This window comes from Acanthochromis polyacanthus, unplaced genomic scaffold (assembly GCF_021347895.1).
Source record: "Acanthochromis polyacanthus isolate Apoly-LR-REF ecotype Palm Island unplaced genomic scaffold, KAUST_Apoly_ChrSc contig32, whole genome shotgun sequence".
In the NCBI taxonomy this organism is placed as follows: Eukaryota; Metazoa; Chordata; class Actinopteri; family Pomacentridae; genus Acanthochromis; species Acanthochromis polyacanthus.
Window position 1 is genome coordinate 8,657 of NW_026131320.1, and position 19,786 is coordinate 28,442.

Here is a 19,786-nt window from a genome sequence, read left to right on the forward strand (position 1 = left end):
AAGCTCAGAAATGACTACAAGGACCAGAAAGGCAGCCGGGATGCAGCAGTTTTGGCCAAAAAGCCAAGAGTACCTGGATGCAGACCTCCAATCTCCAAGGCTGACAGGAAACACGTGACCTCCATGGGTGACAGGAAATACGTCACCTCCATGGGAGACAGGAAGTTGTTCGTATTTTATGTATGGTTCTAAAAACGTGCAATTTTAAAAAATAAATAAATGTATTTATATAGCATTCAGCTTTCTGTCTTGTGCTCGTTCACATAAAGAGGGGTTTGGAGCATAATGCCATCTCCTTCTCCACATAATGGACAAATCTCGGTCCGTTTTAGCCTAAATTGCTAAAACTGCTAACAGTGGAAATGAACATTCATTCATGTATTTACAAGAACCAGTTGGATTATTAACCTTTTTCCGTGAAAAAGAGATCTAATCTTTAAAAAATATATAAATTATAACTGAAAAATATGAATGAAAACATATTTATCCATCTGGTTCCAAACCAGAATCAGTAATCAGTAACAATGCTATAGTAAACACACAGCTCTTGTTTAAGGGTGAATCACAAGAGGAACTAATAATACACCTGATACTAACGCAAAGATTCACATACTTTTTCCCTCATGGATATGTAATAAAGGGTAATTTTCCTCAATAAATAAATGACCAAGGTGTTTTATTTTTTTTATAATTGGCTTCTCTTTATAATTGGTTTCTATTTTTTACTTTTAGGACTTGTTTAGGGACTCCATTAAGGTCACATTAGGAGGAGACATTGTAGTGTAATATTTCTGGGTACAATGCGCTACAATAACAGATGATATAATTATGGCAAATGCTATTAGACTAAAGACCAGAAGTAAAACATATGTACTCAAAACATATTGGTGTAAACTTCAGATAATATAACCTTTGACATTTACTAAAATAATATGCATGAAATCTATCACAAAATAATAAGGGTAAGATGTGGAGCAAAAAATCTAAACATGTCCTGGCATGTTCTCTGGAACAGATGACCTGATGATAACCTAAGGTTTTCTGTAAAATGAGATCCAGGGGTGAAATATGATAACCTGACGTCATGATCTGACCAATAGATTTAGAAAAGCATAATGGTGTCAAAACTGCCACTCCTGTCATACGCCCTATAGGCGTGGAATAATGACCAAGGCTCAGCTCAGCTCAGTATCTTCAGTTCTTCTTGGGGTGTTATCGCTACTAAGAATTACTCCTGGATTTTTTCTTGATAAATAAATCCTTCTGCCATCCGAATGCTGACTTCTGTTGGTGATTTTTTTTTTTTTTAAAGATCTGAACACAGTCAAGTCATAGACTCTGGCTTTGATTTGTTACTTAGTTTACACTTCAACATCTTGTGTAAAGTGCTTGAACATGAGATGAAATGAAATCATGAGCAGAATAATTTATGTAGTCATTAAAACAAGTAAGAGTGGATGTAATATTAAGATTATTGTGATGAGGCAATTAACATTTCTGCAAAAAAAACCAGTCAACACAAAATATTTCTTTTTTACCAGGGCTACCAATGTGAAGATGGGTTTTCTTTTTCATTTAGTCGTTTGAACTGATTTAATTATTAAACAGTTATTTTTTTTCTGTTTTACTAAGATTTATTTTCAAGGCACTTGTCTGTTGATAGTTTGTGAAGTTGTAAAGTGTCTGTAGTATTTCATGATGCAAAGTTTCACATAAAGTCGTTTTCTGTCAGTCAAAACAAGCACAGCAGTGTGGTTGTGTGAGGGTATACGAAGTTACATGTATTTGCTTTCATTATTGAGTTTTAAACTTCAACTTAGATTCAGGATTTCAAGTTATTGAGGGCTGAAGGCTGATAAGTGGAACCATGTCTTATAAAAACAGAGTTCAGTCATTATTTATTCCATTAAAGGTTACTAAGTTGAATATATTTGACTTTTTCTCTCATTAATTTGAAGATATTCATAACCTGGTGACAAAGATGAATGAATCAAGCTTCTTTAAACAAAATTCTAAATACAATCTGTTTTCTTAAACTGCTGCTGAAACTACAACTCCACTGCCATTTCTGTGGTTCATACCACTGCTGCTCCTTCTACAGCTGTGATCCCTGCTGAAAGTCTCACTGCTTTTCCAGCTGACAGTCAGACCACTGAGGACATTTCATTCAGCTGCTGTTTCTGTTTATTTTGCAAGGAAGTAAATGAATAAATGAAAGGAAAATGAAATAGTAAAAAATGAATGAAATAACAAACAAAAAATGAAAGAATGAAGAATAAATGAAACAGAAAACAATAAATGAAATAACAAACAAGAAATGAAATAATGAAAAAGAAATGAAACAGAAAACAATAAACAAAATGGTTAACAATAAAAGAAATAATAAAGACTAAATGGAAAAATAAACATGAAATAAACAGAAACAGAAAACAATAAGCTGAAAAAATTAAAGAAATAAATGAAATAATAAACAATAAAAGTGAGTTACTCCGTAACTTGTACAGAGCAACAACTGCACAGAGATCTGAAGACTCTGCCAAAAAATCTCCTGACTCTTTTCAGAGGCCTCCTCGGAGCCTTTCTGGTGTCAGGAGCTTCAGCCACCACTTCACCGTTCAGTTCAGCAGTAGTGGGAGTTTCTGCTGGACCTTGATCAGCTGAAACAGCGTCATTCAGGTCAGTCTGAACGGTGATGGGTGAAGCAGAGGAGACCGCAGACTCATTAAGATCTGCTTCTGGAGACTCTGCTGGATGTTCTTCTGCACAAGTTGTCTCTGTGTCCAGTAAGGCAGAGCTCTCTGAAGGCTCATCAGGAGGTGAAAAGTTGTCACCCGAAGAGGAGGCGGCAGCGTCGGCCACGACAGCAGCTGCATCTGAAGTAGAGCTCTCTGAAGGCTCACTAGGAGCTGAAACAGTGTCACCCGTAGAGGAGGTGGCAGCGTCGGCCAAAAAAGCAGCTTCATCTGATTCAGAGCTCTCTGAACCCTCATCAGGAGGTGAAACGGTGTCACCCGAAGAGGAGGCCGCAGCCTCGGAGGGAGCTGAGACCATGTCACTGAAAGAAGAACCACAACAAAGAAATGAATAAAATATTCAACTAATCCATCAACTAGTGGAACATTCCATCAAAAAAAGCATCCAGCTTCCATCCAGCCGTCACTTACTGAGAGCTGTTGTCCTCCTTGCTGTAGAACAGAAACGGGTGTTGCAGAGCCTCACTTGGTGAAATTCGGCTCTCTGGATTCAGATGCAGCATCTTCTTTAGGAGGCTTGCGAACAGTTTGATCTCATAACTGTCCACATCTGGATCCAGCTGCATTTGGAAAAAAAAGATTTAATGGTTGTTCAAAACAGCACACATGTTAGAAATCAGCATTTCCATGTTCAGACAATCAACAAGAGAATGTATTTGATATGTTAAAAGCAGAAAAACAACTTCATTGGTTTTGGCTAAATGTCAAAGAACTCTGTGCAGGACAGGCTTCCATACCTTCAGTGTCCATGTGTGCTCCGTGGACTTGAAGTAGAGCTGGTTGTTGGGGCCTTCACTCAGAAGCTCATTCTCTGGGTTAGCCAGAGTCTCCACCAAAATCTTCATCTAAACAGAGAATATCAGCTACATCAGCATAAAAGGCACTCCTGCATCTATTTGACTTCCAACATCCTAGAACAGTGGAGGACATACCAGGTGATACTGACACCTCTGAGGGAACAGCGGGCTGCCGAGGAACAAGGTGGACAGAACAGCACCCACTGACCACATATCCACTGCCTCAGAGATGGGTAGACCCACAAGAACATCAGGACACCTGAAGAAGGAAGACAACAGTCAGTGATTGCAGTGACTTCCTGCTCAGTTTTACATGTTCATGATTTTTGGTGACATCAGATCAGATGAGTCAAAGAAGAGCAGCAGTACATGATGCTGGAAGACAGATCTTCCAACCTACCTGTATCCAACAAGCTGCTTGACGGAGCTGCTCTTCACTTCACCAACTGGGATGGCTGAGTTGAAACTAGTAAGTTTCACTGTGAAGTTCTGCTGGTCTTCCTGTTTCATCAACATCACAGTATGTGGGTTGATGTTTCTGTGAACGATGCCAGCAGTCTTCAGAGTGCAGAGAGCTGAGAGCAGCTGCAGGACCAGAAGAAGAAACAAAGATTGAATCTGGTTGTTCAGATGTTGGTTATATGTTGGCTTGATATGTTCTGTAAATCAGTAGACATTGTTTGGTGATGGAATCATCAAATCCACGTACCTGCTGTGTAATGGGTCTGATTTCCCCAAGTGACAGAGGTTCTCCACGTCTCTCCCTCAACAGCTTGTGAAGGCTCTTGTCCAGCGTTTCAAAAACTAGACAAGTTTGCCCTTTGCAGTCAAAGTCATCAAGGAACCTGACAATGTGGAGGGGGTCAAGTCCTCGGATCCTCTTCAGAACGTCCAGCTAGAGAGGAAACAGAAGACATCAGACGGATGAATCATCTGAGAGACAGTTCATGTTAACGACCTGATGAAATGTGTGAGACTGTGGGAATTTTGATATAAAGTATTGGCTGCATTTGGCTATCCAAATCAATTTCTTTAGAAAGAGGAACCTGCCAAGGCTGTGGAGCATCAGCTTTACTTTTTTCTTTATTTATTGAGCCCTTAGCTCAATGGATGAGGCAGAGTACAGAAATTAAAGGTGTTACTTTAAAATCAGGGGAGCAAAGATTAGCTCTGTTTGCTGATGACATATTAATATTCCTGACGGACCCCACTCAGTCGCTTCCCAAATGAATGAAAATGCTGGATGAATATGGCTCTTTTTCAGGCTATAAGTTCAATATTACCAAAACTCAGGAATTAAAGCTTAATTACAATCCACCTACACACATTAAAAGTGCACACAAATGGAAATGAAATGCCCATAGCATTAAATATTTGGTAACTGTCCTGACAAAGGATCCATCTGAAATGTTTCAGGCCAATTACGGGCCTCTAATTTCAAAAATAAGATCAGATTTACAAAGATGGAATAATGTCCCTTTTTTGGCTCTACATTCTTGGGTGGACTCAATCAGAATGAGTATCCTCCCTCGTTTCCTTTACCTTTTTCAATGTCTCCCAATTCAGATAGTCCAAAAACATTTGATGAGTGGGACAAACTACTGACAAAATATATTTGGCCAAATAAAAGAGCAAGGATAAAATATCAGACAATGCATTTAACAAAAGAGAAAGGGGGGATAGGCCTTCCCTGCCTTCTGGAATATTATTATGCTGCACAAATGAGACCTTTAATCGGATTATGTTCACCCACTTATTCGGTAGGGTGGAAAGATGTTTAAGAAACTGTTACAAAGGACATACCAATTATGGCATTATTAGCTGACAAAAAACTGCAAACTAATAGCAGCTCTACAAATGACCCTATGTATGAATCTCTCTTGAATTCGTGGAATAGAGTTATGCAAATTTGTAAGTTGGAAAATCTCTCCCGAATCCTCAGGTGGTGTGCGTACGACTCTGACTTCAAGCCAAATGCCTTTGATAAAAGATTTCAAAGTTGGATCTCAAAGAGACTTACTAGCTGTTATTCTTTTATCCACAAAGGGGCGTTATGAGTTTTGAATTTCTACAAAAAAAATTTGGATTCGGCCAGGATGATTTCTATCGATACTTACAGGTTAGACATTATTTTTGATCAGAATATAAAAACATCATGGGATGAAAGTAACTTGGGGTTCTTGCAGACTTTTCTAACATTAATTAAAACATTTCCTCAAAAGAAAATAATATCTAAAGTATATAAAGCCATTCAACAAGGTAAACAGGCCAATACGGAATACATTAAGAGAAGATGGGAAATGGAAGGAAATATGGAAATTTCAAGTGAAAGCTGGGTGAACTTCTGTAGATTGCAATGGGTCACTACGGGTTCTAACACTTGGCGAGAGTTTTTTTGGAAGAACCTAACCAGGTTTTTTACTACACCTATTCAAAAGAGACATCAGGGTTGTGGTGTGTCTTTGGGCAATGTGAATGTAATAGATTGGAGAAAGAAGGATCAAAGGTTGCTCTGGATACTATTGGCAGCCGGACCCGTGGACAGTTGAAGACTGGATTAGCACAATTCAAGAAATCTATACCATGGAAAAGCTTTCTTTTACCCTCAGGACTCAAAGGGACAAGTTTTACACTATCTGGTCAAAGTGGACTGACTATGTGAAGCCCATAAGGTCGGATTTTCAGTAAAGTAACAATATGTAAAGGTGTGGAAATAATATGTAAGTGTGTGCTAACCATATTTTTGTAAAGGTAATCCTCCCATACATGTTCAGCTCAAAAACGTTAAAAATAAAAATGAGAAAAAAAAGAAACGTGTGAGACTAAGACTGAGGCTCTACCTCTCTGTTGGGCTGCTGGGAGTCTGTGGCCGTCTTCTTCAAGATCTTGACTAATACCGGGTGTTCGGTATCCAGCCGTGTGCACTGAGCCACGTCACAAAAGACGCCCCGATACTTGAAGCTTCCAAACCGGTACTCAGTGATGCCGCCAGACAGCAGGTCCATGGGATGGAAGTCAGAGTTGTCAGATCCTGATCCACAAACAAGGAGAGAAAACCGTGTTCAATCAGTGCATTCAGTCAACACATCAGGGACAAACACACAACTAATACTGATGATTTCTAGACCATTTAAATGAGGAGTGTATGTCAGAAAATCACAGATATAACAGTGATGAGTTAAAACAACATTAGATTCAAAGTGCATCATTGACACTTTATCGGTATTTATTTCAACTTTGTTTTGTTTTAAAACTGAATGCAGCATGACTGACTTGATCCTCAGCTGGAGTTTTTCTGTTGGTTTTCTACTTTGATTTTGTCTTCGGCCTGATCTTCAGATTTACTGATGTTTATTTCTGTAAATCAGTTTGTAATTTGTGCAGATTTTTGTAAAAAAAAAAAAAGAGAGACATTTTAATCCGGATCACAGTTCACAGACTGCTCCTTTCTAGGTTACATTTTACTGTACAAACACCTGCTGCACACAAACTCATTCTCAACTTCAGCAACAACAAGTTCATGTTATTTTCATAACAAAACAGTCACAGCAGACCACATATTTCAACATATTTCAACATGTACAGATGAATCCAGGTCTTTTCAAAGTGTGTGAAATATGAGATCATGTTGGTGTTTTAGTGTCTCTTACCTGGTTGACTCGAGGATCCTGACAACTGCAGATGTTCGCTTTGGATGGTTGAAACAGACATATTTAAATGCCAAAGTGGTTGAAATCAACGTAGTCGATCAGCAGATGAACAACGGTGTTGTTGCCTCTGGTGTGATCAGATGAAAGTGAAATGATTTCTGACTGAGGCTGTTAAACTTGTTAGCTTCATTCCATTCAGTTAGAACAGTTACAGCAAAAAAAACAATTTTAAATCAAAACAATGTCAGGCTGGCTGCAGCCAGGCCGAGATAGTGCTCTCTCCTCTCATGTCCTTATTTGGCGTTTCCTGCAGCAGGGCAGCAGGTGAAACAATTTTAAATGAAAACAACTAGTAACAACTAGTTTCGTGTCATTTGTCTTTTTTTTTGTCATTTTGTCTCTCCCTTTTTTCACTTTGTGTATCATTTTTGTCATCTTTTTTGTTTTCATTGTTTTTTGTCTTTTTTGTCTGACTTTTGTCATTTTGATCAAAAAGTAAAATACTGTATCATTCAGTTCCAAATACCTGTGACTGAATTTTTTGTGTCTTTGTAGAAACACTTTGATCTGTAATTTGCAATGTGTAAATGATAAACTGAGGCATAATATTGCTGAAATTGAACTTATTTTTCTTCAGAAATTCCAGGTTGTTCATAATGTTTGGTCAAAAGAAAATTCCTTAAATGTGAACATTTTCAGAATGTTCTTTGTTGCACTGAAACAAAGGGAACATTTGGAGTTGTGGTTATTTATAGATTATTATGCTGTGATTTTACTGGTCCAGCCCACTGGAGATCAAATTGGGCAGAATGTGACCCCTGAACTAAAATGAGTTTAAACCACTGCTTTACATTCTAAACATCCTTCATTATCTCTCTAAACTCATCTGCACCTTCATCGTCACCTGCACATCCAAGTACATTCTCATTTGCACATTTTGTCAGTCATATTCTGTGGATTTTTTCTATATTATATTTAATACATTTTTATTTTATTTCATTTCATTGTATCTTTTTTAAATTTTATCTTCACTTTGTTCCCAAATATTCTGTGTTGTCTTATTGCTTACCCTTTTATTGATGATCAGTGCTGCTGTAACAACTACATTTCCCTCTGCGGATTACCAAGGAAAGCAAAAATTCAACTTAAAACATAGTTTATATTAAGTTCTTATTCCAATATTGTCTTTTTGACTTTGTTAAAGCAACTTTTTATGATCAGATGTTTCCAAAAATCAAACGTCGAGTTCTATGGAGCCATAATGCTGACAGTAAATTTTGGCATTGAAAAATGTTGAATTGAAAGCGAAAATACAAACATTGAAAAAACTCAATCATTTTTAGGATATTTTTTGTACTATGATGTGTTTTACAATGCCAATCTTTAGATTTTTTATTATAATCTATTTATTTTTTCACGTTTCACAGGTTTTCAGTTTCAACTTTCTGATTTTCAGTTACAGTTTTCTTGTTTCAAGTTTCAATCTTACTGGCAGTGTTTTCGCGTGAGGGGCGGGAGCTAGGGGGGACGGGGCTTATAGCGCGAGAACGCGCTTCTTGGTTTTGAGGAAAGGGGACCGTGCCATTTTTAAACAGCCCAGCGAGTAGCAGTAATGTTGAGTGTTTATGTTTTAAAAACCGGTAAATATAGAAGCAAAATCCAAGCAGCAACGGTCTGAGGAGGAGACCCAAAGCTTCCTGGAACTGTGGTCTTCATTTGAAATTCAGTGGAAGTTAGAGGGAGCCTCTTGGACCACACCAGTGTTCGAAACAATCCAGTGGGAGATGGCTACAGCTGTATGAACGGAGCCTGACTAACTCCTCAACAAACTAAAAAGCTCAGAAATGACTACAAGGACCAGAAAAGGCAGCCGGGATGCAGCAGTTTTTGGCCAAAAAGCCAAGAGTACCTGGATGCAGACCTCCAATCTCCAAGGCTGACAGGAAACACGTGACCTCCATGGGTGACAGGAAATACGTCACCTCCATGGGAGACAGGAAGTTGTTCGTATTTTATGTATGGTTCTAAAAACGTGCAATTTTAAAAAATAAATAAATGTATTTATATAGCATTCAGCTTTCTGTCTTGTGCTCGTTCACATAAAAGAGGGGTTTGGAGCATAATGCCATCTCCTTCTCCACATAATGGACAAATCTCGGTCCGTTTTAGCCTAAATTGCTAAAACTGCTAACAGTGGAAATGAACATTCATTCATGTATTTACAAGAACCAGTTGGATTATTAACCTTTTTCCATGAAAAAGAGATCTAATCTTTAAAAAATATATAAATTATAACTGAAAAATATGAATGAAAACATATTTATCCATCTGGTTACAAACCAGAATCAGTAATCAGTAACAATGCTATAGTAAACACACAGCTCTTGTTTAAGGGTTGAATCACAAGAGGAACTAATAATACACCTGATACTAACGCAAAGATTCACATACTTTTTCCCTCATGGATATGTAATAAAGGGTAATTTTCCTCAATAAATAAATGACCAAGGTGTTTTATTTTTTTTATAATTGGCTTCTCTTTATAATTGGTTTCTATTTTTTACTTTTAGGACTTGTTTAGGACTCCATTAAGGTCACATTAGGAGGAGACATTGTAGTGTAATATTTCTGGGTACAATGCGCTACAATAACAGATGATATAATTATGGCAAATGCTATTAGACTAAAGACCAGAAGTAAAACATATGTACTCAAAACATATCGGTGTAAACTTCAGATAATATAACCTTTGACATTTACTACAATAATATGCATGAAATATATCACAAAATAATAAGGGTAAGACGTGGAGCAAAAAATCTAAACATGTCCTGGCATGTTCTCTGGAACAGATGACCTAATGATAACCTAATGTTTTCTGTAAAATGAGATCCAGGGGTGAAATATGATAACCTGACGTCATGATCTGACCAATAGATTTAGAAAAGCATAATGGTGTCAAAACTGCCACTCCTGTCATACGCCCTATAGGCGTGGAATAATGACCAAGGCTCAGCTCAGCTCAGTATCTTCAGTTCTTCTTGGGGTGTTATCGCTACTAAGAATTACTCCTGGATTTTTTCTTGATAAATAAATCCTTCTGCCATCCGAATGCTGACTTCTGTTGGTGATTTTTTATTTTTTTTTTAAAGATCTGAACACAGTCAAGTCATAGACTCTGGCTTTGATTTGTAACTTAGTTTACACTTCAACATCTTGTGTAAAGTGCTTGAACATGAGATGAAATGAAAATCATGAGCAGAATAATTTATGTAGTCATTAAAACAAGTAAGAGTGGATGTAATATTAAGATTATTGTGATGAGGCAATTAACATTTCTGCAAAAAAAACCAGTCAACACAAAATATTTTCTTTTTTACCAAGGCTACCAATGTGAAGATGGGTTTTCTTTTTCATTTAGTCGTTTGAACTGATTTAATTATTAAACAGTTATTTATTTTCTGTTTTACTAAGATTTATTTTCAAGGCACTTGTCTGTTGATAGTTTGTAAAGTTGTAAAGTGTCTGTAGTATTTCATGATGCAAAGTTTCACATAAAGTCGTTTTCTGTCAGTCAAAACAAGCACAGCAGTGTGGTTGTGTGAGGGTATACGAAGTTACATGTATTTGCTTTCATTATTGAGTTTTAAACTTCAACTTAGATTCAGGATTTCAAGTTATTGAGGGCTGAAGGCTGATAAGTGGAACCATGTCTTATAAAAACAGAGTTCAGTCATTATTTATTCCATTAAAGGTTACTAAGTTGAATATATTTGACTTTTTCTCTCATTAATTTGAAGATATTCATAACCTGGTGTCAAAGATGAATGAATCAAGCTTCTTTAAACAAAATTCTAAATACAATCTGTTTTCTTAAACTGCTGCTGAAACTACAACTCCACTGCCATTTCTGTGGTTCATACCACTGCTGCTCCTTCTACAGCTGTGATCCCTGCTGAAAGTCTCACTGCTTTTCCAGCTGACAGTCAGACCACTGAGGACATTTCATTCAGCTGCTGTTTCTGTTTATTTTGCGAGGAAGTAAATGAATAAATGAAAGGAAAATGAAATAGTAAAAATGAATGAAATAACAAACAAAAAATGAAAGAATGAAGAATAAATGAAACAGAAAACAAGAAATGAAATAACAAACAAGAAATGAAATAATGACAAAGAAATGAAACAGAAAACAATAAATGAAATAACAAACAAAAATGAAAGAATGAAGAATAAATGAAACAGAAAACAATAAATGAAATAACAAACAAGAAATGAAATAATGAAAAAGAAATGAAACAGAAAACAATAAACAAAATGGTTAACAATAAAAGAAATAATAAAGACTAAATGGAAAAATAAACATGAAATAAACAGAAACAGAAAACAATAAGCTGAAAAAAATTAAAGAAATAAATGAAATAATAAACAATAAAAGTGAGTTACTCCGTAACTTGTACAGAGCAACAACTGCACAGAGATCTGAAGACTCTGCCAAAAAATCTCCTGACTCTTTTCAGAGGCCTCCTCGGAGCCTTTCTGGTGTCAGGAGCTTCAGCCACCACTTCACCATTCAGTTCAGCAGTAGTGGGAGTTTCTGCTGGACCTTGATCAGCTGAAACAGCATCATTCAGGTCAGTCTGAACGGTGATGGGTGAAGCAGAGGAGACCGCAGACTCATTAAGATCTGCTTCTGGAGACTCTGCTGGATGTTCTTCTGCACAAGTTGTCTCTGTGTCCAGTATGGCAGAGCTCTCTGAAGGCTCATCAGGAGGTGAAAAGGTGTCACCCGAAGAGGAGGCGGCAGCGTCGGCCACGACAGCAGCTGCATCTGAAGTAGAGCTCTCTGAAGGCTCACTAGGAGCTGAAACAGTGTCACCCGTAGAGGAGGTGGCAGCGTCGGCCAAAAAAGCAGCTTCATCTGATTCAGAGCTCTCTGAACCCTCATCAGGAGGTGAAACGGTGTCACCCGAAGAGGAGGCCGCAGCCTCGGAGGGAGCTGAGACCATGTCACTGAAAGAAGAACCACAACAAAGAAATGAATAAAATATTCAACTAATCCATCAACTAGTGGAACATTCCATCAAAAAAAGCATCCAGCTTCCATCCAGCCGTCACTTACTGAGAGCTGTTGTCCTCCTTGCTGAAAAACAGAAACGGGTGTTGCAGAGCCTCACTTGGTGAAATTCGGCTCTCTGGATTCAGATGCAGCATCTTCTTTAGGAGGCTTGCGAACAGTTTGATCTCATAACTGTCCACATCTGGATCCAGCTGCATTTGGAAAAAAAGATTTAATGCTTATTCAAAACAGCACACATGTTAGAAATCAGCATTTCCATGTTCAGACAATCAACAAGAGAATGTATTTGATATGTTAAAAGCAGAAAAACAACTTCATTGGTTTTGGCTAAATGTCAAAGAACTCTGTGCAGGACAGGCTTCCATACCTTCAGTGTCCATGTGTGCTCCGTGGACTTGAAGTAGAGCTGGTTGTTGGGGCCTTCACTCAGAAGCTCATTCTCTGGGTTAGCCAGAGTCTCCACCAAAATCTTCATCTAAACAGAGAATATCAGCTACATCAGCATAAAAGGCACTCCTGCATCTATTTGACTTCCAACATGAAGCTGTGCTTTTAAATCCTAGAACACTGGAGGACATACCAGGTGATACTGACACCTCTGAGGGAACAGCGGGCTGCCGAGGAACAAGGTGGACAGAACAGCACCCACTGACCACATATCCACTGCCTCAGAGATGGGTAGACCCACAAGAACATCAGGACACCTGAAGAAGGAAGACAACAGTCAGTGATTGCAGTGACTTCCTGCTCAGTTTTACATGTTCATGATTTTTGGTGACATCAGATCAGATGAGTCAAAGAAGAGCAGCAGTACATGATGCTGGAAGACAGATCTTCCAACCTACCTGTATCCAACAAGCTGCTTGACGGAGCTGCTCTTCACTTCACCAACTGGGATGGCTGAGTTGAAACTAGTAAGTTTCACTCTGAAGTTCTGCTGGTCTTCCTGTTTCATCAACATCACAGTATGTGGGTTGATGTTTCTGTGAACGATGCCAGCAGTCTTCAGAGTGCAGAGAGCTGAGAGCAGCTGCAGGACCAGAAGAAGAAACAAAGATTGAATCTGGTTGTTCAGATGTTGGTTATATGTTGGCTTGATATGTTCTGTAAATCAGTAGACATTGTTTGGTGATGGAATCATCAAATCCACGTACCTGCTGTGTAATGGGTCTGATTTCTCCAAGTGACAGAGGTTCTCCACGTCTCTCCCTCAACAGCTTGTGAAGGCTCTTGTCCAGCATTTCAAAAACTAGACAAGTTTGCCCTTTGCAGTCAAAGTCATCAAGGAACCTGACAATGTGGAAGGGGTCAAGTCCTCGGATCCTCTTCAGAACGTCCAGCTAGAGAGGAAACAGAAGACATCAGACGGATGAATCATCTGAGAGACAGTTCATGTTAACGACCTGATGAAATGTGTGAGACTGTGGGAATTTTGATATAAAGTATTGGCTGCATTTGGCTATCCAAATCAATTTCTTTAGAAAGAGGAACCTGCCAAGGCTGTGGAGCATCAGCTTTACTTTTTTCTTTATTTATTGAGCCCTTAGCTCAATGGATGAGACAGAGTACAGAAATTAAAGGTGTTACTTTAAAATCAGGGGAGCAAAGATTAGCTCTGTTTGCTGATGACATATTAATATTCCTGACGGACCCCACTCAGTCGCTTCCCAAATGAATGAAAATGCTGGATGAATATGGCTCTTTTTCAGGCTATAAGTTCAATATTACCAAAACTCAGGAATTAAAGCTTAATTACAATCCACCTACACACATTAAAAGTGCACACAAATGGAAATGAAATGCCCATAGCATTAAATATTTGGTAACTGTCCTGACAAAGGATCCATCTGAAATGTTTCAGGCCAATTACGGGCCTCTAATTTCAAAAATAAGATCAGATTTACAAAGATGGAATAATGTCCCTTTTTTGAGTCTACATTCTTGGGTGGACTCAATCAGAATGAGTATCCTCCCTCGTTTCCTTTACCTTTTTCAATGTCTCCCAATTCAGATAGTCCAAAAACATTTTGATGAGTGGGACAAACTACTGACAAAATATATTTGGCCAAATAAAAGAGCAAGGATAAAATATCAGACAATGCAATTAACAAAAGAGAAAGGGGGGATAGGCCTTCCCTGCCTTCTGGAATATTATTATGCTGCACAAATGAGACCTTTAATCGGATTATGTTCACCCACTTATTCGGTAGGATGGAAAGATGTTTAAGAAACTGTTACAAAGGACATACCAATTATGGCATTATTAGCTGACAAAAAACTGCAAACTAATAGCAGCTCTACAAATGACCCTATGTATGAATCTCTCTTGAATTCGTGGAATAGAGTTATGCAAATTTGTAAGTTGGAAAATCTCTCCCGAATCCTCAGGTGGTGTGCGTACGACTCTGACTTCAAGCCAAATGCCTTTGATAAAAGATTTCAAAGTTGGATCTCAAAGAGACTTACTAGCTGTTATTCTTTTATCCACAAAGGGGCGTTATGAGTTTTGAATTTCTACAAAAAAATTTGGATTCGGCCAGGATGATTTCTATCGATACTTACAGGTTAGACATTATTTTTGATCAGAATATAAAAACATCATGGGATGAAAGTAACTTGGGGTTCTTGCAGACTTTTCTAACATTAATTAAAACATTTTCTCAAAAGAAAATAATATCTAAAGTATATAAAGCCATTCAACAAGGTAAACAGGCCAATACGGAATACATTAAGAGAAGATGGGAAATGGAAGGAAATATGGAAATTTCAAGTGAAAGCTGGGTGAACTTCTGTAGATTGCGATGGGTCACTACGGGTTCTAACACTTGGCGAGAGTTTTGTTGGAAGAACCTAACCAGGTTTTTGACTACACCTATTCAAAAGAGACATCAGGGTTGTGGTGATCTCTGCTGGAGATCCTGTGGGTCCTCAGGGGCTAATCATTTCCATATTTTTTGGTATTGTTCGGTGATAACATTGTATTGGACACAGGTATGTGAGCATATTAATGATGCATTTGGCAGTAAAATACTCTGTAACTTTGAAAATGTGTCTTTGGGCAATGTGAATGTAATAGATTGGAGAAAGAAGGATCAAAGGTTGCTCTGGATACTACTGGTAGCAAGTAAGAAAGCCGTAACAAGGAAATGGTTAAAACCGGACCCGTCGACAGTTGAAGACTGGATTAGCACAATTCAAGAAATCTATACCATGGAAAAGCTTTCTTTTACCCTCAGGACTCAAAGGGACAAGTTTTACACTATCTGGTCAAAGTGGACTGACTATGTGAAGCCCATAAGGTCGGATTTTCAGTAAAGTAACAATATGTAAAGGTGTGGCAATAATATGTAAGTGTGTGCTAACCATATTTTTGTAAAGGTAATCCTCCCATACATGTTCAACTCAAAAACGTTAAAAATAAAAATGAGGAAAAAAAGAAACGTGTGAGACTAAGACTGAGGCTCTACCTCTCTGTTGGGCTGCTGGGAGTCTGTGGCCGTCTTCTTCAAGATCTTGACCAATACCGGGTGTTCGGTATCCAGCCGTGTGCACTGAGCCACGTCACAAAAGACGCCCCGATACTTGAAGCTTCCAAACCGGTACTCAGTGATGCCGCCAGACAGCAGGTCCATGGGATGGAAGTCAGAGTTGTCAGATCCTGATCCACAAACATGGAGAGAAAACCGTGTTCAATCAGTGCATTCAGTCAACACATCAGGGACAAACACACAACTAATACTGATGATTTCTAGACCATTTAAATGAGGAGTGTATGTCAGAAAATCACAGATATAACAGTGATGAGTTAAAACAACATTAGATTCAAAGTGCATCATTGACACTTTATCGGTATTTATTTCAACTTTGTTTTGTTTTAAAACTGAATGCAGCATGACTGACTTGATCCTCAGCTGGAGTTTTTCTGTTTGTTTTCTACTTTGACTTTGTCTTCGGCCTGATCTTCAGATTTACTGATGTTTATTTGTGTAAATCAGTTTGTAATTTGTGCAGATTTTTGTAAAAAAAAAAAGAGAGACATTTTAATCCGGATCACAGTTCACAGACTGCTCCTTTCTAGGTTACATTTTACTGTACAAACACCTGCTGCACACAAACTCATTCTCAACTTCAGCAACAACAAGTTCATGTTATTTTCATCACAAAACAGTCACTGCAGACCACTTATGAGCACATATTTCCACATATTTCAACATGTACAGATGAATCCAGGTCTTTTCAAAGTGTGTGAAATATGAGATCATGTTGGTGTTTTAGTGTCTCTTACCTGGTTGACTCGAGGATCCTGACAACTGCAGATGTTCGCTTTGGATGGTTGAAACAGACATATTTAAATGCCAAAGTGGTTGAAATCAACGTAGTCGATCAGCAGATGAACAACGGTGTTGTTGCCTCTGGTGTGATCAGATGAAAGTGAAATGATTTCTGACTGAGGCTGTTAAACTTGTTAGCTTCATTCCATTCAGTTAGAACAGTTACAGCAAAAAAACAAAAACAATTTTACATCAAAACAATGTCAGGCTGGCTGCAGCCAGGCCGAGATAGTGCTCTCTCCTCTCATGTCCTTATTTGGCGTTTCCTGCAGCAGGGCAGCAGGTGAGACAATTTTAAATGAAACCAACTAGTAAAATACATTTTGACTTTGAAATATACTCTACCAGGGCTGTCAAACATGTGGCCTGTGGGCCAAAACCGGCCCAGCAGAGGGTCAAATCCGGCCCTAAAGTGTAAAAATTACAGAGAAGAAATTAACTGCAAATTATGAATTTGTAAAACTATAAATTTTAAATTAAAGCTGCAAGCAGCGATGGACGGGTCCTCGCATCCACGCTGGTCGGCGAATCCATGCACGTCCACCAGGTGGCACTGTGACTGAGAGTGTGTGCCGGCCTCTGAATCACATCTGGACCAGAGTTTAATCACAAGTAAAATTTCAGCCAGATTGGAGCATGTTCAGACTAGTTATACAGCATTTCCTGCCCATCCACCACCAGGTGGCGCTGTAACTCAGAGTGTATTTCAAACAGTGGATGTGATGAGGGTTGGACTCTGATCACTCATGAAAAGTTTCAGGCTGATTTGATCATGTAGAGGCCAGTTATACAGCATTTACTGTCCCTCCAACAGGTGGCGCTGCAACTGAGAGTGTCTGTTGGCCTGTAGATGTGATCAGGATTGAATTGTGATCACACATGGAAAGTTTGAGGCAGATTGGAGCATGCAGAGGAGAGTTATACAGCAGTTGTTGTTTCATGGCGAAGCATCAACACTCTGATGGTCGCCATGGCCACGCCATTTGGCTTCTGGTTAAACTTTTGATAACTTTTCATCACCAAGTCCTGCTGTGTGGACTGACAAAATTTCAGGTCTCCTGGAATTATCCCCTAGGAGGTATTAACTCTCAAAAATGAGAAAAATCATCAAAAATCTCACAATTAATCCAAGATGGCCGACTTCCTGTTGGGTTTAGGACATGGCTCCAAGAGGCTTTTTTGTGCGTCCTGATGTGCTCTATAAGCCTCCCAAATTTCATGGATGTAGGTGAAACGTGCTGGGGGGCTGTTTGTTAAAAATACTGTAGGGGGCGCTATAGCATGTGCAGTGCCGAGATGCATACGGTGCCGTTCCTTGGGTCGATGGTGATGTGTGTGGTAATTTTAGTGAGCATTGGAGTATTTCTAACCTGTCAAACAGCACTTTGTTTTGCATGGCGATATTTGGTTGCTACGGCAACAGCGTTGCATGAAATGTCACACCCTTGACAGTGTGGGATTGTCAAGAGGTGAAGACTCGACTGACCAATTTCCAGCATGATATCACCACGTTTGGGGCCATTGTACCTGAAAATATAAGGCCTTAAACTTACTATTACCAACAGGTGGCGCTATGACTTTTTCAGAATTTATGAGTGTGGATGTGTTCAGATTGGACCTGGTGTCCATCATGTGAAGTTTGGGGCAGATAGGATGTTGTTCAGCTGAGATATGAATCGTTAAATTTTCATGGCGAAACATCGAAATTGGTTTGGCCGCCACAGACACGCCCTTTGATGACAAGTCACCATTTTCACTGGGATGCATCATCAATGTGTTCAGCCTGTTGTCACCGCATTTGAAGTGAATATGATCAACCGGGTAACAATAGGGCATGAAAGTGTAAAAGATGTCTATTTCCTGAAACCACAAGGTGGCGCTATGACTGTCAATCAATATCCCTATGTGGATGATATCAGGACAGGACTGTCATCATACATGTAAAGTTTCAGGCAGATTGGAGAATGGTCAGAAGAATTAGACACCACTTCCTGTTTCATGGCGAAGGATCAGTTTTTTGAGGCTCCGCCATGGCCACACCTTTTGGCTTCTGGTTGAGTTTTTGATAACTTTTCATCAGAAAGGTCTGGTGCATGTACTGGCCAAATTTCAGTTCTCTCAGACTTATCCACTAGGAGCTATTAATTTTGACAAATGTACAGCAAATTCAAGATGGCCGACTTCCTGTTGGGTTTAGGGCGTGGCTGTGATTGACTTTTTGGTGTGTCCCGATGTGGTGCATATGCCCACCAAATATTGTAGCTGTAAATGAAACATTGTGGCAGTTGGCCTAATGACCACTTTTTCAATTTTGTAGGTGGCGCTATAGAGCCATTTTGCCACGCACATGCGCAACTCCCATAAAATATCAAATTTTTCGCCAGTCCTGATGTGCACGCCAAAATTTCACGCGTTTTGGTTTATGATAAGGCCCCCAAAAAGGCAATTCATTTGCCGGGAGAAATTAATTTTGACAAATTTACAGCAAATTCAAGATGGCCGACTTCCTGACCCTAATAATAATAATAATAATAATAATATAATAATAAACCCTAGGGTTTCAGTAGGGTCCTAGGCACCACTGGTGCCTTGGACAGTCGGTGCCCTTGCACCGCCTGTCCTTCGCACCCTCGGTGCTCGGACCCTAATAATTTCTAGACCATGACAAGTTGTTTTGAACATAAAGTAAAATACTAGACTACTCATTGTTCTTTTGTCATATTGTGTCTCATTTTTGGAATATTTTGTGTTTTTTGTTGTTTTAGTCTTGTTTTGTCTGAATGGGTGCATGCGTACGCTGCGACCGGCTGTAGGTTTCTCGGCGTCCTAACTTTTGAGCTGTGCAAGAAGGGACATCAGCATTTAGTTTACTGTCCCGTTTTAATATTGATAGATCTATGCTGACCCTGTTTTATCATGCTTTTATTGAGTCAGTATTATCTTTTGCCCTGGTTACCTGGTTTGGAAATTTGTCTCTACAGGACAAAATTCCCCTCAACCAAATTATCGAGTGGCCTGGTTGGTTAATTGGGAAGCCTCAACCCACTATGCCAGCCTTGTATGGCACACAGCTGCAGCGCAAAGCCAGCTCCATTTTAAAAGACTGCTCAGTGAGCAATGTGAGCTCCATGATTTCTGCGGTGGGTTTTGTCACTCTCAAAGACAATGAAATTGGAAA

General features: G+C 39.0%; 1 protein-coding gene across 3 annotated transcripts; it reads right to left on the reverse strand.

The window, feature by feature from the left end:
• Positions 1-3,145: 3,145 nt before the first annotated feature.
• On the reverse strand, positions 3,146-13,422 carry LOC127532874 (homeodomain-interacting protein kinase 2-like). Of its 3 annotated transcripts, none has more exons than XM_051944826.1 (4): positions 13,123-13,422; positions 12,858-12,981; positions 12,645-12,752; positions 3,146-3,313 (listed from the first exon to the last, which is right to left on the reverse strand). In XM_051944826.1, exons 1-4 carry the CDS (start codon positions 13,236-13,238, stop codon positions 3,161-3,163), a joined length of 501 nt encoding a protein of 166 aa, XP_051800786.1. In that variant the 5' UTR covers positions 13,239-13,422; the 3' UTR covers positions 3,146-3,160. The 3 variants fall into 3 exon arrangements, with proteins under 3 accessions (XP_051800786.1, XP_051800787.1, XP_051800785.1); XM_051944827.1 differs by lacking the exon at positions 12,645-12,752 and adding an exon at positions 3,491-3,598 and having other exon boundaries at positions 13,123-13,421; XM_051944825.1 differs by lacking the exons at positions 12,645-12,752; positions 12,858-12,981; positions 13,123-13,422 and adding exons at positions 3,491-3,598; positions 3,686-3,809; positions 3,951-4,572.
• Between the last annotated feature and the right edge of the window lie 6,364 nt (positions 13,423-19,786).

Excerpts from the sequence above, each read along its gene's own strand:
- LOC127532874 (XM_051944826.1), bottom strand. The coding sequence starts at position 13,238 with ATGTTGATGAAACAGGAAGACCAGCAGAACTTCAGAGTGAAACTTACT. Across the intron at positions 12,753-12,857 it reads AGAGGTGTCAGTATCACCTG|ATGAAGATTTTGGTGGAGAC; the intron begins GTATGTCCTCCA and ends TTCTCTGTTTAG. Across the intron at positions 3,314-12,644 it reads AGCACACATGGACACTGAAG|CTGGATCCAGATGTGGACAG; the intron begins GTATGGAAGCCT and ends TTCCAAATGCAG.